Here is a 24,328-nt window from a genome sequence, read left to right on the forward strand (position 1 = left end):
TTCTCTCCTCCCTTTTTTAAGGAATACATCCATCGTGTTGGTAGGACAGCCAGAGGCATCAATGGCAGAGGGCATGCTTTGCTGATATTAAGGCCTGAAGAATTAGGATTCCTGCGCTACCTGAAACAAGCCAGAGTAAGGAAGAGCCTCTTTTGTTTTTAAGACTTTTTTGTCATATTCAATATTTTTTTTATTGTATTCAGTTTGCTGTTCTAAATTGTATTTTACTTTTTTTCACAGGTACCCTTGAGTGAATTCGAATTTTCCTGGAGTAAAATTTCTGACATTCAGTTACAGGTATGACTCTTTCTGTTTTTTGTTTAAAAGCCATTTTTAGTATAGGGAAGTAAGAAGAGCAAATCAACACATCAAAAGGTTAAAATAGTTTATTCTCATCAGGGAAAGATATAATGTAAAAAAGGGATCCAATAGGGCCATGTTTTGCCCACCAATGGGCTAAGTCGGGAGTAATTTTAATACAGTAATATTCACTCTTAAAAACACAAATGTTTTGACTCAAGATTTACAAAGAGCCGCAAGTTGTTGCTTCTCCAACCCCTTGCAGGTCTTTGCGCCATTCATTTGTCCCACCTTCCCTCCCTTGCCCCTTCCCTCAGCCCATAGCCAAGTTTCTCTCCCCTCTCCAGGCCCAACACTTTAATCTCTCTCCCAACCCCACAGTTCTCCTCCAGGCCTACCGAAGTACCTGATAGTCCAGTGGGAGGACTTTGTGGCAGGAGTGCTGCTTCTTCACAGCTGCCTTCTAAAATGGCTGCTACAACCTCTCGCAGCATCCCTCATAAGTGGTATGCAAGCCACTCTGATTGTAACCACAAAAAGGCATTAAGGTTCTAACTCCTTTCTTTTTCTTTAGTGCTCCTCATTGCAAAACTAGCCTGAACCTTTGGGCAGGAGCTAGAAGATCACACTGCCCTGAAATTAGATTGTACAGGTTGTTCTCCCTTTCTGTCAGCAGATGGAAGTACTGTTGTGGGAATGTGGAGAATTGTAGAGCATTGGTGTTGCCAGGCCAAGTTTGCTTTACAGAAATTAGTTTTTCTGCATCACTTGAAGACCGGCATACAGTGCTCCCCCCGTGAGTTTGCGGGAGGGGAGGGGAGGGGAGGCAGAGGGCAGCTAGAGAGGCAGGAGAGGGCAGCTGGAGCGCTGGCGAGTGAAGGAAATCATTCGCTGTATGCTCCGACCGCCTCTTCCTGTACTAAAGTTGGGCCTTACCAATCAGGAGCTGCGTGTCAAAGCGGCTCCTGATTGGTGAGGCTCGACTATAGTACGGAAAGAGGCGGTATGAGCATACAGCGAGTGATTTCCTTCACTCGCCGGCACTCCGGCTGCCCCCTCCTGCCTCTCCAGCTGCCCTCTCCTGTCTCCCCTGCCTAAAAACCATATTCATGATTTTTTTTAATTCGCAGGGGTTCCTGGAATGGAACCCCCCCCCCCCCCCCCCCGTACTGTAGTTCCTTATAGATGGGTATTATATCTCACTGCTACCAGCAGGTGGAGACTGAGATCAAACTTGTATATCAGTACAGTTTCTTCCCCTCTACTAATCCAGTCTTCCTCAGTCTCTGGTAGCAGGTGGTAGGCTAATTTCTCTTAGCACTGTTGGATTTTTGTGTTTGGATTCCTGGTTCCCCTTTTTGTGCTGGATAGAGCTTGGGCGGGTCCTGTTTGGGGATCCGTCCAACCTAGGGGGTGTTAAACCCGGCAAGTCTCGTGCTAGGTCCCTTCTTCCACCTCCCTATATTTTTGTAGAGGTGTCTCAGCCGGCAGCCTGGCCCCCTGGTTATCAGCCCTCCAGCATTGAGAGCCGTGGAGTCTGTTCGTAGGAAAAAAAAACAAAAACCAACCCAACTAAAATCCTGAGGTTTGCCGGTCTAAAGGGCTAATTTCCCTTTATAACTACCTTTTTCTGTCTTTTCTCAACTAACTGGCACTTTTCTTACAACTAGGGCGGTTTTCAGCACTATGAGCTCTTTTAAAGGCAAAAAGTGCTCATTCCATAGCAAAGCAGCAGATGAATCCAGACTAGTGGGTATAGCTCACATCGACCAGCAGGTGGAGATAGAGAACTGATTAACAGTTGGCCTTAAAGCCTGGTGTTCTTTCTGTTGATTCAGTTTTGCTCTATCTCCCAGCAGGGACTGAGCTAGCCCTCTAGCTCTTGGATTCTGGATGCTGCCGGAGATATTGGTGTTCAGTGGACTTCCTCTGTTGAGACTATGTCTCTTCAGTAGGATAGGGGTGCCTGGCTGAGTGGTGCCGGCTTTAGGAGTTACACCTGGGCCCCCCCAGGTCCCTACTCCACCCTCCCCTCCGGGTGATTGAGGGGTTGTTGGTCCTGCAGGAGTCGTCTTTCTTCATTCCAGTAAAAAAAAAAAAAAGAATCGACTTCCTGTTCATGCTGAGCTTGGCAATTTGTGCTTTTGCTTGCAGTACACTTACCAGCTGTGTCCTGGCGTCTAGGATCGCGGGAGCAGAGGGGTGAGTGTTTTCCCTGCCTCGGGGCTTGGGTGTCGCGTTCCCGACTGTAGGGGCGGTTGGGGGCGGAGTCGGGAGTCGGCGGCGTTTGCCGCGTGTGAAAAAAAAAAAGGAAACAGCAGCTGCGCTGAAACGCGGCATGGCAATGGAGGCCGGTCTGAGGTGTTCGCGCTGTGGAGCGCGCAGGGCACCGTCGGGCCTTTGCTCGGCCGAGTGTGAGCTGGCCCTGGCTGAAGGGGCTTTGTTGCAGGCTTGTGGGCTGGCGATTTCCCGGGTAACAGAGGCACGGGACATGTCCCCGGCACGCAAGGGTGAGTCAGAGCTGCGAGGCTCTTCCTTAGCAGGGGGGAGTTCAGCGGCGGTGGGGGAGGCGGGAGCAATGGCGGAAGTCGCGGCCCCGCTCCCCGGCCCGGAGCAGGGCGGTTCAGCGGCCCTTCAGTGGGGTTCTTTTTCGCCGGAATTTGTGATGCTGCTGCACAGGGCATTTTTGTTACAGGGTGCGCAGCCCGCCCCGCCGGTGCCAGTGGTCGAGGTGTCCCTTCCGGTGCCCTCAACGTCGGCGGTGGTGCCTGGGGAGACAGGCAAACCGGCTGAGGGCACGGTGGGGTCGCCAGCGAGGGCGCTGGGTGCAAAGAAGCGCAGGCTCGCGACCGTGGAAACAGAGGATATTCTGGCTAGATCCCCTTTTTCTCTTCCAGAATCGTTGGAGGAGGGGGAGGTCCTGGATTGGGATGCAGGGGATCCCCCGGGTCAAGAAGTGGATGACCCGTCCGCTCTACGGTTATTTCATAGGGAAGAATTGTCTTCCTTAATTTCAAAGGCTTTACAGGGGCTGAATATTTCTCAGGCTGATACTGCAGTATCAGGTAATCCCCTGATGGCGGGCACACGGAGACCACCTAAGGCTTTTCCGGTGCATGAAGCCATGCAGGAGCTGATCTCGGCGCAATGGGATACGCCGGAAGCCAGTTTAAGAGTGGCAAAAGCCATGCGGCTCTTGTATCCGGTGGACCCGGCTGAACTGGATAAGTTTAGATTGCCCAGGGTGGATGCTTTGGTGGCCGCGGTAACCAAACGGACTACCTTACCGGTGGAGGGGGGAGTGACGTTGAAGGATGCGCAGGATAGGAAGATTGAATCTTCCTTAAAAATGTCCTTTGAGGTCGCGGCACTGACCTTGCAGGCCGCCATATGCAGTTCTTATGCGGCACGAGCATGTCTGCAGTGGTCGCAAGTGGTGTCAGATAATTTAACGGAGGCTGGAGGTTCTGTCCATGCGGAACTGGCAGATTTGGAGTCCGGCTTGGCTTATTTGGCAGACTCCTTATATGATATTGTTAGGGCGTCTGCGAAGCAGATGTCTCTTTCAGTGGTATCTCGCAGATCCCTATGGCTACGGCATTGGGCGGCCGATGCTGCTTCTAAGCTTCGGCTGGTACGGCTCCCTTTTAAAGGGGGTTTCTTGTTTGGAGAAGATTTAGATAAACTGGTGAAGGATTTTGGGGATACCAAAACTCAGCGTTTACCGGAGGATAGGGCTAGGCCCCCGGTGAGGCCCTCATCGTCGAGACCGCGCTTCAGGGATGTTCGGAGATCCAGGTCTGGTAAGCCTTTCTTCAGATCGGCTGCTGGTTCGTCCTCTGCTTCGAGGCCAAGGTTTCAGCAGAGGGGTTCCTTTCGTACGACGAGACCCTCGTCGGGGCAGTCCACGCGTACCCCAGCCACTCGCACTCCACAATGACGGGGGCGTGGCTCCCTCCGCCTTTCCCTTAGGGGGCCGGCTTTCGGAGTTCCGGGCGGAGTGGGCCACGATCACGTCAGATCAGTGGGTGTTGGACATTGTTCAAGAAGGGTACAAGTTGGAGTTCGCCTCTCCCGTCGTAGATTCTTTCTTGGTGTCCCCGTGCAATGGGGCGGCCAAGGGAGACGCGGTCCGGATGACTCTTCAGGGACTGCTCGAGCTAGGGGCTGTGGTACCGGTGCCCCCGGAAGAAGTAGGCACCGGTATATATTCCCTTTACTTCATTGTGCCAAAGAAGGGGGGGTCCTTCAGGCCGGTGCTGGATCTCAAAAGAGTCAACAGATTTCTCAGTGTTCGCCATTTCCGGATGGAGACGGTGCGCTCGGTTATTGCGGCAGTACGACCGGGAGAGTTCCTCACGTCCCTCGATCTCAAGGAGGCATACCTCCATATTCCGATCTGGCCTCCGCATCAGCGGTATCTGCGGTTTGCGATTCTCGGCCAGCATTATCAGTTTCGGGCAATGCCCTTTGGCTTGGCAACGGCCCCCCGCACCTTTTCCAAGGTCATGGTGGTGGTAGCCGCCTTCCTCCGCAAGGAGGGGATTCGGGTACACCCTTACCTAGACGACTGGTTAATCCGCGCCTCGTCCAGCCAGGAGAGTGTGGCGGTTACTCAGCGTGTGATTTCGCTCCTACAGTCGTTGGGGTGGATTGTCAACTTTCCCAAGAGTTTTCTGTCCCCGTCGCAGTCGTTGGTGCATCTGGGGGTGCGGTTCGACACGGCTCTGGGGAAGGTGTTTCTACCCCGAGACCGGGGGGAGAAATTGCAGGCTCAAATTCGCCTACTTCTCGGGACGGCCAGACCGCGAGTTTGGGATTATGTCCAAGTGCTGGGTTCCATGGTGGCGACTCTGGAGGTGGTCCCCTGGGCGCGGAGCCACATGAGGCCCTTACAACAGTCTCTGCTCTCTCGCTGGTCCCCAGCTTCTCTGAACTACAATGTGCGTCTCCCATGGAGTCGTCGAGCAGCTCACAGCATGCAGTGGTGGCTCCACGAGTTGCATCTGTGGAAGGGCATGCCGTTGGCCACGCCAGACTGGGTAGTGGTCACCACGGATGCCAGTCTGCGGGGTTGGGGGGCCCAGTGCCTGCAGGCGTCAGTGCAGGGGATGTGGTCCTTCCAGGAGGCCCAGTGGCCCATCAATTTGTTGGAATTAAAGGCGGTCAGGCTGGCGCTGTTGGCTTTTCAGTCACTGATTCAGGACAAGCCGACCAGAGTCTTTTCGGACAGTGTCACGGCGGTCGCCTATGTCAATCGGCAGGGGGGCACCCGGAGTCCGCAGTTAGCAGAAGAGGCGAGAAATTTGTTTCAATGGGCGGAGAGGCATGTGCCGCTTCTCTCGGCGGCATACATTGCAGGTCACGAAAACGTGCAAGCGGACTTTCTCAGCAGAAATCTTCTGGACCCAGGAGAGTGGGAGTTGTCTCCTCGAGAGTTCGGCCGGCTAGTCAGTCGGTGGGGCTTGCCGGAGATGGATCTCATGGCCTCGTCCCGCAATGCGAAGTTGCCTCGGTTCTTCAGCAGACGCAAGGAAGAGGGTTCGGAGGGGGTGGACGCGTTAGCTCTCCCATGGCCTCCGAATTCCCTTCTGTATGTGTTCCCGCCGTGGCCCATGATAGGGCGAGTGTTACAGCGCATCGCTCGCTTTCGCGGCAGAGTCATCCTGGTGGCTCCGGATTGGCCGCGTCGGCCGTGGTACGCAGATCTGATTCAGCTGTCGGTGGGCGAGCGGGTGACGTTCCAGGTAACGCCGGACTTACTGACGCAGGGTCCGATATGGATAGAAGATCCGGGCCGCTTTGGTCTTACGGCCTGGCTATTGAGCGGTCAAGGCTAAAAAAGAAGGGCTATTCAGAGCGGGTGATCGCCACTCTGCTTAAGGCCAAGAAGCTTTCGACGTCAGCCTCCTATGCGAGAGTCTGGAGGATTTTTGAGGCATGGTGCAGTCGCCAGGGAGTGGCGCCCTTCAAAGCTTCTCTGCCGGCTATTCTTGCTTTCCTGCAGGAGGGCGTCGAAAAAGGGTTAGCCTATAACTCTTTAAAGGTTCAGGTGGCGGCCATTGCCTGTTACAGGGGCCCGGTGGATCGATCGGCTCTTGCGTCGCAGCCGGACGTGGTCCGTTTCCTCAAGGGGGTGAACCATCTCCGCCCGCCGGTCAAGCGTATTTGTCCAACGTGGAATCTTAAGCTCGTCCTTGGGAAGTTGCAGGGGGCACCTTTTGAGCCCCTGTCAGCGGCCACGTTAAAAGATGTCACACTGAAAACAGTTTTTTTGGTGGCAATGGCTTCAGCGAGGCGAGTATCGGAGCTGCAGGCGCTTTCTTGCAGAGAACCCTTTTTGCGTTTTTCGGAGACTGGGGTGTCGGTGCGTACGGTGCCGTCCTGCCTGCCGAAGGTTATTTCTGCCTTTCATGTGAACCAGGATTTGTTCCTTCCATCCTTTCGGAGGGAGGATTGGGGGACACGATTTTTGTCTTTACGGCTGCTAGATGTACGCCGTGTGCTTCTCCATTATTTGGAAGTGACGAATGACTTTCGTCGGTCGGACCATCTCTTTGTCGCTTTCGCGGGGAAAAACAAAGGGATGGCGGCGTCTAAGGCGTCCATTGCGCGTTGGGTCAAGGACACTATTGCTTCAGCGTATGTGCTGTCAGGGAAGAAAGTACCGGAGCACCTTCATGCTCATTCCACTCGGGCTTTGGCAACCTCTTGGGCGGAGTCCGGGGGGATGTCTTTAGAGGAGATTTGCCGAGCGGCCACTTGGTCGTCGACAAATACTTTTTCACGGCATTATCGTTTAGATGTGGCGGCCCGTTCAGAGTCGAGTTTTGGCGCGGCAGTGCTGGCAGAGGCGGCATTGGCGTCCCACCCAGTTTGAGTTTGCTTTGCTACATCCCACTAGTCTGGATTCATCTGCTGCTTTGCTATGGAAGGTAAAATTATGGTCTTACCTGTTAATTTTCTTTCCTTTAGAAGCAGCAGATGAATCCAGAGCCCCTCCCCAAAAGGCACTGGTTGTGTGTATGGTGTTTAGTTGATTGGGTTAGTTGGGGCTATGGTTGGTAAGTGTATTATTTCATTGCTGAAAAAAAAAAAAAAAAAAATTTTTTGGTACAAAAGAGAGACATAGGATAATTTCAAGAAGAGAAAGACACAGTTTCTACTGGAATGGAGTTTTGTTGCGGCTCATTCTCCTTTCGGGATGCTTGGGCAGAGTGCATAACTGAATCAACAGAAAGAACACCAGGCTTTAAGGCCAACTGTTAATCAGTTCTCTATCTCCACCTGCTGGTCGATGTGAGCTATACCCACTAGTCTGGATTCATCTGCTGCTTCTAAAGGAAAGAAAATTAACAGGTAAGACCATAATTTTACCTTGTGCTTCAGATGCGAGGTACTCGCGGCCGGCTTGTGCAGGCTGGAGTGGTGGGGAAACCTCGTTGGCAGCGGATGCCGGCGGCCAGGGCACCCTGCTGCAGGTACCTCGCGAGTTGGGTTCGGATCACGGGTAAACCCGGGCTTCCCTCGAGGCCCACGCGGAGGGTTCCCAGCCACCAATGGTCAGGGAGAAAAGGATTCCCTTGTCGCCGGAACGACTGAGGATTCCCTTTTCGCATCGGTCGGTTCCTCATTCTCAGCGTCAGGAAAGTCCCAGGCTGTTCAGACGCAGCAGGCCATAGGAGCTCTGATTTTGGTGGTTTCGGGTCCAATTTCTGCAGGAACATCCTCCTTCATTTCTGTTATGTCAGGGGACCTTCCCCCTGTTCTGGAAATACAGGGGAAAGGTATGGCAGGATCCCCTGATGGGGCAGGGAGTCCCTTGGGGCTGCCGGGGGTCTTTTCCCCTGAATTTTTGTTGGCACATTGTAAATCTTATGTGCTGGCGGCAGTAGGTTCCGTGTCCACTCTGGGGGTCTCGGGGGGGGGGGGGGAGTTCCCTCAATGTCTTCCCCAGTGAAGCCCCACACATCTCTGGTTTTTTCCCCCCTCTACTCCTCTCTCAACTAAACGCCCTAGGGTCTCTTTACCCAGAGGAGCAAGATTTACTTGATATGGACCTGGACCCTTGGGGAGAATTCCAGGATCCTCTTGGGGGGCTGGATTCCACCAGTGAAGGTTTCGAGCACCCCCCAGCTGACAAAGATGCATCTGTGGTGCGCATTTTTCAGCGGGAAGAGCTTCATGAATTAATTCTGTAGGTTTCCTTGGTTTTGCACTTTGAGGACACCGTGTTGGAGCCTCCGCATATGGTGGACCCCTTGCTTAAGGGGATCTGCTCTGCTTCCTGCTCTTTTCCTATGCATTAGAATATTCGGGATATGCTCGCACAGTGGCAGGTCCTGGAAGCCCTTTTTCGATTTACGTGCTTTATGGCTCGCCTGTATCCCATTCCTAAAGGGGATAGGGACACTTTTGAAGTCACCCATAGTGGACGCAGTGGTCTAGGCCATTTCTAAAAGGCATACCTTGCCTGTTGAGGGCGGTGCGGCCTTGAAGTACCCAGAGGAGCACAAGTTGGAGTCCCTCCTTAAACAGAGTTTTGATGTGACAGCTCTGTCGGTCCAGGCAGCGATGTGTGGCGGGCTAGTGGCTTGGGTGTGTTTTCGTTGGGCCTAACATGTTCTTGACAGTAAAGAGGTGAATTGAAACTTGCTAAAGCAAGAGGTTGCCAAAATCGAATTGGGTGCTTCTTATCTCTTGGATGCCATGTATGACCTCTTGTGAGCTTCTGCTAAGTCTTTGCCTTTGGAGTGGTGGCACTTGGTCAGTAGATTTGGCGTCCAAAGCTAAGTTGACAAAGTTTCCTTTTAAAGGATCTTTCTTGTTCGGTGGGGACCTGGACAGGTTGGTTCAGGCTCTCACTAATTCCAAAGTGCCCCATTTGCCTGAGGATAGGCTTAGGCCGCTGGCTTGAGGTAGCGCTGCTCGTGGGCGTGATTTCCCCCGCTTCCGCTCTGGTAGAGGGGCTGCCTCTTTTCCATCTTCTGGGCTCTCTAGTGGCAGATTTTTCCAGCGCATGCAGGCCTTTCGTGGGGCCCGCCGGGGTGCAGGTAGCGCCCCTTGCTGCCTGTCCTACCCAATGACTCTTTGCTGATGCCCATCTTGGTTCCGGTAGGCGCACGGTTGGGAGAATTTTATCTACAGTGGGCAGACATCACCACGTCTGATCAGTGGGTCTGGAAGTGATCCAGAACAACTATGCTCTGGAGTTCGCCTGGTCCTTGCCATACCGTTTTCTAGCTTCTCCCTTGCAGGTGGCGTGGAAGCAGCAGGCCTTTCACCAGACCCTTCAAATTGTTAGATCTCCATGCAGTAGTTCCAGTTCCCCCGCAGGAGTGGGCACAGTTGGTACTCACTTTACTTTGTGGTGCCAATAAAAGAAGGGACCTTTTGAACCATCCTGGATTTGAAGGGGGTCAACAGGGCTCTTCACGTGCCTTCCTTCCACATGGAAACTCTGCGGTCTCTGATTCTGGCAGTTCAGCCAGCGGAGTTTCTGACCTTTCTAGATCTGACTGAGGCCTACTTGCACATTCCCATTCGGGCCTCCCATCATCACTTCCTGTACTTTGCGATCTTGGGGCAACATTATCAGTTCTGTGCACTTCCCTTTGGTCTGTCCACAGCTCCGCAGACTTTCACTAAGGTGATGGTGGTCGTCGCGCTGGCATTGCGAAAAAAGGGCATTCTTGTTCATCCCTACCTGGACGACTAGTTGATTCGGGACAAGTCATTCAGGGAGAGCACTCGAGTCACGGCTCAGGTGGTGGAGTTTCTACAGCTGGGATGGTTAGTCAACCTTGCCAAGAGCCGGTTGTCTCCATCTCAGTGCCTGGAATATCTAGGGGTCCTGTTCGACACCTCCTTGGGGAAGGTCTTTCTTCCGGAGGCCCGGATAAACAAATTACAATCTCAGATTTGCCTGCTTATGGTGTCTTGGTGTCCTCAGGCAAATGATTTCCTCCAAGTCTTGGGGTATATGGCAGCCTCCCTTGATGTCGTGAGGTGGTCACATGTGAGGAGCCCACATGTGTCCTCTTCAGTATGATCTTCTACAAAGGTGGTCGCCTCAGAGACACAGTCTGGATCACCCTGTTCCGCTTCTGGGCTTAACTCGGGGCAGTCTTCGTTGGTGGCTCCATACCCCCCATTGTGTTCAAGGGGCAAGTCTGGACCAGCCACAGTGGATGGTGCTGCTCACCGATGCCAGTCTTCTCGGTTGGGGAGCTCAGTGTCTAGGTCACTCAGCTCAGGGCACCTGGTCCATGGAGGAGGCGTCTTGGTCAGTCAATGTCTTGGAGACCAGAGCCATCCGTCTGGCGTTGCTAGCCTTCCAGTTCTTTCTGATGGGCAAGTCAGTTAGGGTTCTGTCGGACAATGCCACTGCGGAGGCCTAAGTCAATCATCAGGGGGGCACCAGGAGCACTTTGGCACAGGAGGCGATTCTGCTCATGGTCTGGGCGAAGTCACACCTTCAAGAAATATCAGCATCCCACATAGCCGGTGTGGAGAATGTTTAAACAGACTTCCTAAGTCGTCACATGCTAGATCCCGGAGAGTGGTGTCTAAGCCAGGTGCCTTTCAGTTGATAGTGCAGTCTTGGGGTCAGCCCCTCATGGACCTGATGGCCACAAGTGTCAACGCCAAAACACCCCACTTCTTCAGTCGTCGCAGAGACGGTCAGGCCTAGGGCCTGGATGCTCTGGTTCAACCATGGCCAACAGAGGAGCTATTGTATGTGTTCCCTTCGTGGCCATTAGTGGGCAGAGTTCTTCTCTGCATAATTCGCCATCCGAGCCTCGTGGTTCTGTTGGCTCCAGATTGGCCTCAACGACCATGGTATGCGGATCCTCTGCCTCTCTTGGATGACCTTCTAACTCAGGGTCCCATTCCAATGTTCGATCTGGGTCCCTTTTGTCTTACAGCTTAGCTCTTGGAAGGGGTTGCCTAGGTAAGAAGGGGTATTCAGATAAAGTGATCTCAACTCTCTTGGGGTCTCGGAGGCTTTCCACCCCTCGGGCTTATGTGAGGGTTTGGTGTCTATTTGAGGAATGGTGTGATGTGCGTGGAGTGGTCTCTTTTTGCGCTTCCCTGCCTAACATCAGAGTTCTTGCAGGATGGCCTGGATAGGGGACTGGCTTGGTCTTCTCTCTGGGTTCAGTTTGCGGCCTTGTCAGCCTTTCGGGGGTTAGTGAACGGTCAGTGTTTGACTACCATCCTGATGTGATTTGCTTCTTGTGGGCGGGCAAGTTGCTCAGGCCTCTCGTGTGGCCCTCTGTTCCTTCTTGGGATCTGAATCTGGTTCTGGTAGTTCTAATGCGCCTTCCTTTTGAACTGTTGGGCAACTTCTCTTTGAAGAACCTTACTCTTAAAGCGGTCTTCTTGGTGGCCACTATTTCAGCTAGATGTGTTTCTGAGCTGCAGGCTTTCTCTTGTAGGGCTCCCTTCTTGGAGTTTTCTAGGGGGCGGGTTGTCTTGAGGCCTGTTCCTTCTTTTCTGCCAAAAGTAGTTTCTCCTTTTCATGTCAATCAATCTGTAGTCCTCCCAGTGATGGGTAGTCGGGAGGGCACTTCTGAGCAACAACAGCTGCGCAAGTTGGATGTCAGTCGGGTCCTTCACTCTTATGTGCAGAGGACCCAGGAGATCAGGAAATCATATCATCTCTTTGTCCTTCTAGCGGGTCCTCGTAAGGGGGATGGTGCTTCTAAAGCTACTATTGTGCGCTGGATCAAAGAGACTATTGCTTCCTCTTATCTTCTGAAGTAGAAGCCTGTTCCGGAATTTCTCAAGGGTCAGGCAGCTTCTTGGGCTGAGTCTTCTCTAGTGTCTCCAGTGGATACATGCAAGGCTGCAGTCTGGTCTTCTCTGCATTCCTTTGTCCGACACTACCGTGTAGATGTTCAAGCGCATCGGGATGCGGTATTCGATGAACGTATTCTGGTGTTGGCCCTTCGGGGGACCCACCCTTGATGGGGACTGCTTTGGTATGTCCCATCCGTAAGGAACTATACTGGTCTATCAAGCAATACAGAAGGAGAAATTAGGTTCTTACCTGCTAATTTTCTTTCTGTTAGTTTGTAGACTGGTATAGTTCCCCACCCTATGTGTCTTTGCAGTGATTGCGGGTTTTTGCTCGTGTGCAGATTTTGGAATCTTTCTGCAGGTTCTACTATTTTTCTAGGACCAGGGAGACTTAAGAACAGCGGTGATGGCTTAGCTCAGTGGTCTCAAACTCGTGGCCCTCCAGGTATTATTTTGAGGCCCTCAGTATGTTTATCATAATCAAAAAAGTAAAATAAAACAGTTTCATGATCATATGTCTCTTTAGCTATAAATTACAATATTATTATTAAGACTTAGCCAAAAGGAAAGATTTATATACTATAAAGAGTTTTACCTCATGCAAAATTGTCATTTCTTTAATAAGACATTAACTATTTTTTCTGAGGCCCTCCAAGTACCTCCAAATCCAAAATGTGGCCCTGCAAAGGGTTTGAGTTTGAGACCACTGGCTTAGATGGTAAGCTGTGGGGGTGTTTTATCTCCAGGATTCAGTTCTACACATATTCCAACAGTTGTTTACAGATGTTTGTTGTTTTTACACTCTTGTTTGGAGTGTATTTTACTGGTTTTCAGTTAAGAATTTTCCTAGGTTCTGCTTGACTATTCGGCAGACTGGATTAGTAGAGGGGAAGCTGTACTGATATACAAGTTTGCTCTCAGTCTCCACCTGCTGGTAGCAGTGAGGTATAATACCCATCCGTAAGGAACTATACCGGTCTACAAGCTAAGAGAAAGAAAATTAGCAGGTAAGAACCTAATTTCTCCTTCTCTTTCTCCCTGCCATTAGCCATTGTCAGTTTGTGCTCGGATCGTCCAAGCACATTCCTTTAGTGTGCAACTGGAAAGGTCAGATAGGGAAGTGTTTTTAGCAGTATTGTTAAATCTAATAAGAACTAAAGACCACTTTGTTTAAGAAATTCTTGTCCTAGCCAGACACTCTCCAGCGAACATAACTTCAACACCTTATCCTGAATTTCTTCCTCACACTAGGTATCCACATTCCCTGTCTGCTAAAAATTCCCTCTTCATAATTGTATCCTGATATTTGCTGATGTTAGAATATTTTCAATTGTAAGATGTAAAATAGTTATTTATATATTACTTATTGGAATATTCATATTTATCTCTATCTCTACCTCTGTCTTTATATTTTTATCTTTATTTTTCATAAATTGTTTCTTCAGGTACTTTAGTTAGATTGTGAGCCTTTGGAATAGTTAGGGAAATTTTCCAAGTACCTATCTTATTTATTTTTATCTATTGTATCTTTGTAATGCATCATTTTTGTAAACCGCTTAGAAACCTCACGGTTATTAGCGGTATATAAGAATTAAATTAAAATTAAATTAAATTTAGGTTTGACTGCTCCTTTATTTCACTTTACTGATAACAAGTGATTGTTACTTTTCATGGATTTTGAGAAATGGGTGGAAAGATTATAAAGACCCATGATTACTAAGTGAGTGAGAAGAGAGGGTCTGTAGTAGGTAAAAGTGAATATAAAAGTCCCAGATGAAGAACCTGAATCTTAATACATCAGAGCTGTTTCTTTTTGAGACCAGCTTTCTTTCTTTTCTAGCTAACCAGCATTGTTGCTAAGGTGACCTTTTCCCTATAAAAGTGGCTTGCAGGGTTTTTCAATACTGTTGAATTTAATCACCAGTAATACTGGAAAAATGCTACTATGCATGTAAAAGCTTCATGAAAAGTCTTTCTCAAAATTCCTTTACCTGGCATACAAATAATTAGGTTTTCTTACACGACTGAGCTTATTCTATCGTGAGGAATTACTGTATTTTCACACATACATAATAAGTGTGTTCTAAGTGTTCTTGCAATTACCAGATCTCTCCCATCTCTGCATATGCTTTTATAATGTGAGTATGCTGTATGGATTTTTTTTTTACATGGCATCGCTCCCTTTCCCTTCTCCCCCCTCCTCTGCAGTCCTCCTTACTTCGTTGCTTTCTCCGATCCAGCTACAATCCAGGTGGGCGGCCTTGGGCGACATCGAGGGACCTTCATAGGGGAAAACACCCTCCAGGGATTCGAGACAAAGTTAGACAAGTTCCTGCTGAACAAGGACGTACGCTAATAGGGATAGTCTCAGTCAGTGCACTGGACTTTGACCAGAGGGCTGCCGCGTGAGCGGACTGCTGGGCATGATGTACCACTGGTCTGACCCAGCAGCGGCAATTCTTATGTTCATCTGGCGAGAACAAAGGAAGTTGCACCATAGGAAAAGCTCCCCGATGCCACCCAAGGCTGCCTGCCTGGATTGTTGCTGAATCGGAGAAAGCAACGAAGTGAGGAAGACTGCAGAGGGAGGGGAAGGAGAGATGCAGGTTGTGTCGGTTACTGTGGGAGGGGGGAGAGTGGAGGAAAGGCCCCAATATTTGTTTTTCACTCATATAGCACATGCAGTATATTCATGAGCATGTTTATATGAGGGTTTTCTTGTTTATTTTTTAAATATCACTTGACAATTTCCATGTGTTACGTGAGTGAAAATATGGTAATATATGTTGAAGGTCAGATCTTCTGTATTTGAAACCATAAATACAACACAGGCAAGAGCTTGCAAGTTTTAATTACTGTGAACCCAAAACAAGTTTAAGTTAATGAGCAAATTCCTTGATGGAACAGTATAAATGCTAAAATTAAGTTTAACTTAATCTTATATTTCAAAGTATTGATGTTCAGGGCTTAAGCCAATGAAAAGGCAAACAGTATTTGACTTCCTGTTTAATTCCTTTAATCACATGCCGAGACTGCTTTAATTTCATTGGAAAGAACTTTGTAACGAACACAGACATTTTAACAGAAAACTGCTGTCTCACTATAACTTAACTTTTTGACCATTTTAATTTTCTGTTCTATATTAATCCTTTTATACTCTGTTTTGTCTCAAGCTGGAAAAGCTGATTGAGAAGAATTACTACCTGCACAAGTCTGCCCAAGAAGCATACAAGGCATATATCAGGGCCTACGATTCCCATTCCCACAAAGAAATCTACAATGTTAACACTTTGGACCTGCTCAAGGCTGCGCTCTCATTCGGTTTCAGGGTGCCCCCATATGTTGATCTCAGTATCCTTTTTCTAGATGATAATCTCTCACTTGGCTGAATTTTATGGAAACTGAAAAAACTGTCATAAAACAAAAATTGCAGTGTGTTCTGATTTTGTAGGGTGTGAAAGAGCATAGGAATACTCTCAAAATATAATTCAGGAAGGTCTATCCAGTGGTCTCAGTTGGAAAGTCCCACATATTTCTATGCTGAAGGTTTCAGTTCCAATTCAGGGCTTACACTGCTGGAGTTTCTGTGAAAGCCAGAGTTGTCGCCTGTTTTATTTTGCAGTATTGGTCCAGTCCATCATTTTGGCAACTGGACTATTATAATTCCATTTATGTTGGTTTAAGTAAAATACCGCCACAAGGTTGATCTTTGGGAAAACAAAATTTGATCGTGCATCACTCTTGCTGAGGAGCTTCCATTGCCTCCCTTTTCGATTTAAATGTGCCTGCATAGTTTTTTTTTAAATTTTACATGGGCTCTTTGATTCCTTGATTTCTCTACCTTTAAGCTCCTCGAGAACTTCAGATTGTAGAACCATTCATTGCATTACATTAGTGATTTCTATTCCGCCATTACTTTACGGTTCAAGGCGGATTACATAAGAAGTTATCTAGACATTTCCAGAGGTATTACAGAGTGGAGTGGGTTGCTACAGGGGATTGAAATGATTCATATATATATATAAACTTTCTTTCCCTCTGTAAAAGGTATTAAATCTGCTAGCAAAATCTCTCGTTCGTTCCCTTACTTACTACCGTAATACTCAAATATAAACTGAGATTTTTGGGCCCAAAAATTGGCCCCAAAATGGGGGTCCTGGTTTATATTCGGGCCAGCATCCCCTCCCAGACTTATTGTGGGCAGCCGCTAGTCCTTGCACCCTCCCCTGTCCGTCATACCTCCTCTGCCGATCCCTAGTGGTCCAGAGGTGCAGCGGGCAGAAGCGAGCTTTCCGCGCTCCTGCCCCGTTGCTAACCCAGTCAGTTGGTCAGTGGCTGATGCAAGTTCTGGTTTCTTCAGCCGCTGAGCAGCACCGAGCAGGAGTGTGGTTTGGAGCTGCTGCTTAGTGCTGAGCGGCTTCCTGACTGGCTCCTGCGAATTCTCACAAGAATTCACAGGAGCCAGTCAGGAAGCCGCTCAGCACCGAGAAGCAGCTCCAAAGCACGCTCCTCCTTGGTGCCACTCAGCCCATTTCTCAAGAGTTGCAGGCCCTTGGGTAAGTGAATCACTAAATATCTTTACACAAATGAGAAAAAGGGGCAATGTCTGGAAAGCAGTATGCAGTGCTCCCCCGCGAATTTGCGGTCCTGGTCATTCACGGTATTTTCCAACCGCAAAGGGGGAGGCATGCTTTTTCAGCCTCCACATGCTAAGGAAAGCAAGACCCTTCTTCCGCCAAAAACATTTCGCCGTCCTTGTCCAATCCATCATCCTCTCCAAACTTGACTATTGTAATGCCATTTACCTATGCTTAACAAAAAAAAGCCTCCAGCTTATTCAGAACACGGCAGCCAAGCTGATTTTTGCAAAACGTAAATCTGACCACGTCTCCCCACTCCTGTCCAATCTTCATTGGCTCCCAGTGATTTCCAGAGTCCAATTCAAATGCTCTTGCCTGGCTTTTAAGATTATTCACGGCATCCTTCCTTCCCTAATCCCACTTTCTTTCAACTCCTCGTGCCCTGACTCCACTAGGACTGCCCAAAAATTAAAACTATTCTTCCCCTCCCTACATGGTATTCTCCACGCAGGTAAACTGGGAAAATCACTTCTTTTCAAAATCACAGATCTCTGGAATGACCTTACTATCCCGCTGCGGAACCTGAGCTCCCTCCATTTATTCCGCAAGCAACTAAAAACCTGGCTCTTCTCTAACATGTAATTTATTTTCCCTTACTTTTCCACTCGATTTATAAACTTATGTAAACCTTTTCCTACCCTTTCTCATTTTTAAGTTCTTGTAAACCGTGCCGAGCTCTACTTCCGTGGAGATGATGCAGTATATAAACTTAAGGTTTAGTTTAGGCAGGAGAGGGCAGCTAGACAGGCTGGAAAGGGCAGCCGGAGCGCCGGCGAGTGAAGGAAATCACTCACTGTATGCTCCGACCGCCTCTTCCCATACTAAAGTCGGGCCTCACCAATCAGGAGCTGCTTTGACACGCAACTCCTGATTAGTGAGGCCTGACTTTAGTACAGAAAGAAGTGGTCAGAGAATACAGCGAGTGATTTCCTACACTCGCTGGAGCTCCGGCTGCCCTCTCCTGCCTCTCCAGCTGCCCTCTCCTGTCTCCCCTGCCTAAAAACCGTATTTGCAGTTTTTCAACATTCGCGGGGATTCCTGGAACGGAACCCCTGCGAATATCGGGGAGAGTACTGTATACTAATGCTCTAAATATGGGAAACAAGGTTCTTGATCTAGAGGTTGTGATTGAAGAGGATAAATTGGATTTAGTGGTGATCACAGAGACGTGGTTCACAGATAGCCATGACTGGGATATATTGTCGTTATACTGGGTTATAATTTGTTCAGGAAAGACAGAGTAGGAAGAAAAAGAGGAGGGGGGCATTATATGTTAAAGATATTAAAGCCACACAATTGCAAGGTAAGGAAGAGGCACTGTGGATCAAACTGGAAAGAGGGAATGGGAAATATATTTATATTTGTTTGAAGTACAGACCTCCACAGATAGAAGAAGTGGACGAAAATAGACAACATTCAACTTATATCTGTAAAAGGTGAAGTACTACTATTAGGAAATTTTAATATGCCAAATCTTCATTGGGGTATCCCTATTGAGGGGTATCCTAGAAGTAGGAAGATCTTGGAATTTCTGTAAGGAGAACTGTTCCAGAAATTGGGAATAGAACTCATGTAGGATGATACTGGACTTAGTGCTTAGAAACGGGGAAAGTGTTTCTGATATTATAGTGGGTGATCATTTGGCACAATAAAGAAAAATGGGGAGACCCAATAATCCACAATGAAAACAATCCTCCAATGAAAACAAAAAAACTGTGGATGCAGATGTTCTGGAGATAATTTATTATACACTGACATATAAAAACATGAAAATTCAATTTAAAAAGTACAATGATAAAAAAATACAGTGATAGAAATCCAACCGGACCCTACACAGTCCGTGTTTCGGCGAACACGCCTTCCTCAGGGGTCCAATGGTTTGCAAACTCACATATAAAGAATTAGACTGAGAACAGTCTATTGTCTTTAAACATGTGAGCAAAGAACACCGCAGACAAGCTGAAGTGGCAAAAAGTGCATAGTAGTGTTAAATATTTTAAGACGGGTATAGAGGGGGCTCATTTGAAAGTAAAGCTTCTGAACTTTGAAAACTAACCCCCTCTTTTACAAAGGTGCGTTAAATATTAGCATGCTAACGGGCCTTAGTTTGTTCAAATGGGAGATTATGTCAAGGAATTGTCTGAGTTGAAGAAGCTATGGTATAGATCTAGAATTCCAAATTCTAGACTCATCTGTACCTCTGGCAACTCGTATTGCCACATCTTTGCGTTGGTTCATCTGACAGACTAAATGAGGTCAAATACAGTAGGGTACATCTCCCTATCAGAAGCCATTGTTCCATCTCTTAAACCACCAAAATTGGAACTTGATCATTCACACCACAGTTGACTGAACAGATTTGTCTATAATGTCTACAAAATGTTTATGAATCCTATCTGTGCTAATGGTTCCATTTAAAAATGACAAAATACTATATTTAATCCTGATTTATCATTTGCAGGAATATTTTTATATACAGCTCAACCTGAAATCATTGCATAAAAGCAAACTGACACAGGGAAGGATGCTTTGAAAAGAAAAAATGTTTAGATGTTTCTTTTCTATTTTGAAGTTCAATGCAGAAATATCTTCCCTGTAGACCCATGAGGGACTGCATAATTTAGTGCCTTGTATTCTTCCAGATTTCCTTGACTCTTTCTTTTCAGATGTAAACAGCAGCAAAGGCCAGAAACTGAAAAAGAGAGGCGGAGGTGGAGGATTTGGTTACCAGAAATCCAAAAATGTACAGAAGTCAAGGATCTTCAAACACATCAACAAAAACAAATCAGATCGGAGGCAGTTTGCTCGCTGACCTGATATCTGCTGTAAACAGGGATGTGAATCTTTATTTCTGTGGAAGCAAAAAAAAAAAAAATTTCATGGAAGTGCAAATATACTATACCAGCATAATGGGAGGGAGGGTTCAGGTTTTTAACGATGAAAATCTTGAAATTATTCTTCATCAATAACAAATCCCCATATTTAGTAGTGTGTAAAATTTTGAGTAACACTATAGGCATATAGAGGCATCACCTATAGTAACATTTTTCAGAATTCAATCAACTGTGCTCAGTGTCATGGGTGGTAAAATGTTTAGAAATATAGGTCAACTCTCAAGTTAATCACAGCTATATGATTTTAAATAAAATAAAATTAAATATAATTATTGTGAAGTATTCAGACCAATACCCTTAGATTCAGTGATCTCGCCAAACTGGGGTATATTAGGGACCATCATATCACTTCAATGTCCCTTTGCCAACCTGCTCCATTTATATAATATGGTAAACAATACTGTATATAAAGATAAGTAGATAAATTTCACTTATCTTTGAAATGACTTCAATGGACTTGGCGGCAGACTCCTTAACCTCCAGCAGCGATGAGAATAAAATGCATTAAACTTAAAGTGCTGTGTGCTACTTGTGCTTGCCTTAACGGACGTGCTTGCTAAAATTGCTGATACTAAGCCCGGCCCCCCGCTACCGGCCTAACACCGTCCGCGGGCTGGGCCTCGATCAGAAGGACTCGGGCCCCCGAGCGGCGCCGGCGAGGCGGTCTTCCGTACGCCACATTTCCCGCGCCCGCCGCATGGGCGGGGATTCAGCGCTGTTGTTAGTGTAGAAATATGGGTCACCAGCCAAAAGGTTTTGGACCAAGGGAAACCGTTTCTTATCACAATGTTTTCATAATTTGGTGGTATTTTTCCTCCCATATTGTTTGTTTTTTCATAGATTAACCCTCTCCTAAAAAAAAAAAAAAAAAGAAAGCAAATTAGCTTTTCCCCATGTTCTACCCCTTTTCCATCCCAGTCTCTTCTTTCAGCTTCTCCCTGCTCTCACTTTGATGGCTCTATCGGGCCTTCTCTGTCTTGTCCTGGTGGCTGCATTTTCTGCTTTCATTGTCTGGCTCCTCATCTGTTACATCTGTGAGTCCAGTTTCTGCCCTCCCTGGTGTAATTTCAAAGTACCTTAGTGCGGTTTTTAGCACCGGCCATGGCGGGTAACAACTCTGACGCTCATAGAATTCCTATGAGCGTCGGAGCTGTTACCACTGTGGCTGGTGCTATAAACCGCACTACAGTTTTGTAAAGAAAAGGGAGTGGGGTTACTTTGCTGATTGTATGTATTTGCAACTTTCAACTTTACAGATTTGTGTACAGATATTAGATAAATGATAGGTTAATTCTTCACAAATTATTTCCAAGATGTTAACATTTTATATATTTATGTATCTGCTCAATACAATTTAAATACCTTTTGAAATTACTTTTTGTATAGCAATATTTATTGAGGCAAATATAATAAATGACCATTTATGAGGTTAGCATTCAGCCATTTTTACATGGCTATGTAGCATTACCACTTTGCTGAATGGGTTAAAAATGAAAGGGGTAGAGACAGATTGGGGGCAAAAAAAATATGCATAGGGTTTTCACCTATGTACTATGTGCCTGCTTGAAAGCGCAACATGTGTACAAAGTATTCTTGTTATCCTGCTGACATGAATGTTAAAGAAAAATCTTCACGGACCATTTCCCTATGAAAATGAGCTGGCCAGTCCCCTGAGCTTATATTCGAGTATATACAGTAGTCTGTAGTTAGTACTTTATTAGGGTTGCCAGATTTCCTCTGAAAAAAAGGACACCCGGTTGCTCCGCTGCATTCTGCCTCCGGGACTGTGACTGCATGCACGGACGTCGGCGTGATGATTTCACATGCATATGATGTCATCACGTCAACGTGTGCAGACGCAGCCCTGATGTCCAAAACCTGGACAAACTGCCACATTTTAGAAATCCCTCTAGGCACCTGGACCATCCTCTTAAAAAAGGGCATATGTGGGTTTTCTCAGATGTCTGGTGCCCCTATACTTTATGATCTAGCCAGATGCATGTTTGTAAAGAGCACTGCACCTTATCACGTTGTTCACCCATGTTTTGTACTGTTAATTTATTAAAAGACAGCATTACCCTCAGCAAGTGCTGAACTTACTCTCCCAGTTTCCAGACTCCTCAGGAAATACTGGTAGCTTCAATTATGTACAAGCAGCTGGATTGTAAGTTTTAGTTCTTTTCTTTTTTTTTTTTTACATTCTGCACTAAAGAATTGAGAGTCCATTCTGGTAACCCACATCGTTACCTGCTATAAAGGTCCACTGCGAAATCAAGCTGAGGTTTCAAACGATCTGTTTGTCTTGAACAGATTGTAAACACATTTCAAGTTTGCTATACTGCTCTTCAGGAGAAGCCTATCAGGGCAGTTAGCAATGAGTGGCTCAAAACAATACTAAAATCCTAATTACATTCATATTTTATTCAGAATTTTATTGTTAGAAAAGGTAGTGTATCAAATTTTAGAGTAAATATAAACTGAGTTTACGGGTGTAACATAAGGATCATAATCAAAACTAGATCAATCTTTAACCTTCAGTTAACCTGAATTTTAACACTATGAAAATGCCAAAGTAAAAAAAATAGTTTTTTAGTTCTTCCTTAAAAAAAACAATTTCATAAAAGCAGGAGCCAACTTAAATTCAACTCATGAATCAGCATTTTTTTCTAACTTGCTCTTACTGAAGATGAAATGACCAGTCTATTCTGAGATCTTAATGTATACAATGAACAGTGAGGAATCGGGAGATTAGCCAGATATTGTGACTACAACATCAAAAACTTTGAGTTAAAGCTCCAATCTCAATTCTCACAATAAAAGTTTATTCAGCATTTGATAAATCGCCTATTTAAATTGCTAGGCAATGTACATGGTCTAAATAAAGAAAACGAAGCAGTTAACACATTAACAATATAACTACTGTAAAAACGTACATAAGGGGAAAGGAAAGGAGTTTAAAAGTTACAATGTTGGGTATGGTTAAAAAAGGGAAACACAAAAGGAAGGGGACAAAAATACCAAAGCACAATGCAAGGAGTAACCCTAAAACCAGTAAAAATATCAAGAATTAAAAGCATCTTTGAATAAGTAAGTTTTTAGAAGTTTTTTAAATGTAACAATATCGTGTTCGGTTCTGATATACTGGGGGAGGGCATTCCACCATTGTGGTCCTGTCACGGTGAACATATCTAATCTTCTTGTCCCTATGATTTTTAAAGATGGTACTGAAAGTAGGTTTTGATCTGATGATCGCAGTGAGCGTTGGGTTTTATATGGAATGAGTGATCTAGAAATAAATTGTGGTTTGCTTGATGCTAAGGTCTTGAAAATGAGAAGCATTATTTTAAACAAAATCCTGTGACCAATTGGTAGCCAGTGAGCGTCCATTAATAGTGGTAACTAATGGGAATTAGGGTGAAGCCCTATCATACCGCCTGGCTCCTGCCACAACCTTAATTGCTAATCTCTAAATTGTTTGACTTTTAGCAATCATGAACTTAAGGAGGCCATTAGCTTGGGAATTTGCGTTAACCAGTCTACTTAAAACCAAAGTGTAAACAAGGTTATGCAAGGATGTCCTTTCTAATCGGGCACAGCAAACAAACAGCCTCTAAATAAAGATGCAATATGAGAGTCAAAAGATTGCTAAGAGTCTAACGTAACTCCTAAATGTTTTAGAGAGGAACTCTTTTGGTAAAGTGTGTCTTAACTGGGGTGCTGACATTGGAACTGAGAGAGAGCCGGTTACCCAGATAGCCTTAGACGCTTGAGGATTTAATTATAGATAATGGTCTTCCATCCACAAAATAATTTTGTGTAAATTAGCATTAAAATTAGGTCTGGTTTAGTGGGATCCACATATACCAGGAGTTGGATATCATCTGCCTGTTCTGATTAGATTATAAGGTCTTTCGAGCAAGAACTTTCTCATACAGGTTTAGTGTACAGTGTTTTGTTCATCTCATAGTACCAGTAGAAAAAAAAATGAAGAAAATGCCAGCTGCTTGGATTAACAATGCTAACAGACTCAGAAAAAGATGAAAGAGCAGAGATTCTCACGTACATATTTGTCTGCTATAGAAATAAGTAGCCAGCGTATTTAAGCCGGTATTTAAATACAGCGCAAAAAGTACAAAGGGCCTCAATGAATAGGCACTTGACAAGCCATTTTTCGGCATACAAGGCCTGCAGCAGGGGTTGGCCAATAAACAAACTATAATTACCAAACTTTGGGGATACGAATCGATCCTTAAGCCTGAGCACAGAGAATACAGGACTAAGAGATTGTTCTCTGTGCTCGGGCTTTAGGACTCATTCTGATTCCAGAAGTTAGGTAATTGTATTTTGCTTATTGGCCGACCCCCTGATACAGGTGCTTTATGCTGAACCATGGCTCATGTTGGGTCAATAAAGAGAAGTTCCTGTTCCTTGTGGCCCTTTGTGATTTTTTTTTTCACTGTACAGGTCCCCCTCCGTGTGCGCAGGTTCAGCACTCGCGACTTTGATTATTTGCGATTTTTATGTTGCTGGCTCCACCTCCCAAATGACATCATCCTGGAGTGCGGTGAAAAAGTACTGTATATGAAGCATTCTGTAATATACTGAACAGTACTTGAATTGTAACATAAGAACATAATAGCCTTACTGGGTCAGACCAATGGTCCATCAAGTCCGGTAACCTGTCCTGTA

At 46.4% G+C, this 24,328-nt stretch overlaps 1 protein-coding gene across 1 annotated transcript in view; it reads left to right on the top strand.

The window, feature by feature from the left end:
• DDX18 (DEAD-box helicase 18) overlaps nt 1–21,078 on the top strand; it is a 44,935-nt gene extending 23,857 nt beyond the window's left edge. The window contains exons 11-14 of the mRNA XM_033946512.1: nt 22–135; nt 241–297; nt 15,279–15,456; nt 19,412–21,078. Of these exons, the coding sequence (XP_033802403.1) occupies nt 22–135; nt 241–297; nt 15,279–15,456; nt 19,412–19,557 (495 nt within the window). The 3' untranslated portion in view covers nt 19,558–21,078. The remainder of the gene's footprint in view (nt 1–21; nt 136–240; nt 298–15,278; nt 15,457–19,411) is intronic.
• The last annotated feature ends 3,250 nt before the right edge of the window (nt 21,079–24,328 follow it).

Source organism: Geotrypetes seraphini, chromosome 5, assembly GCF_902459505.1.
Source record: "Geotrypetes seraphini chromosome 5, aGeoSer1.1, whole genome shotgun sequence".
In the NCBI taxonomy this organism is placed as follows: domain Eukaryota; kingdom Metazoa; phylum Chordata; class Amphibia; order Gymnophiona; family Dermophiidae; genus Geotrypetes; species Geotrypetes seraphini.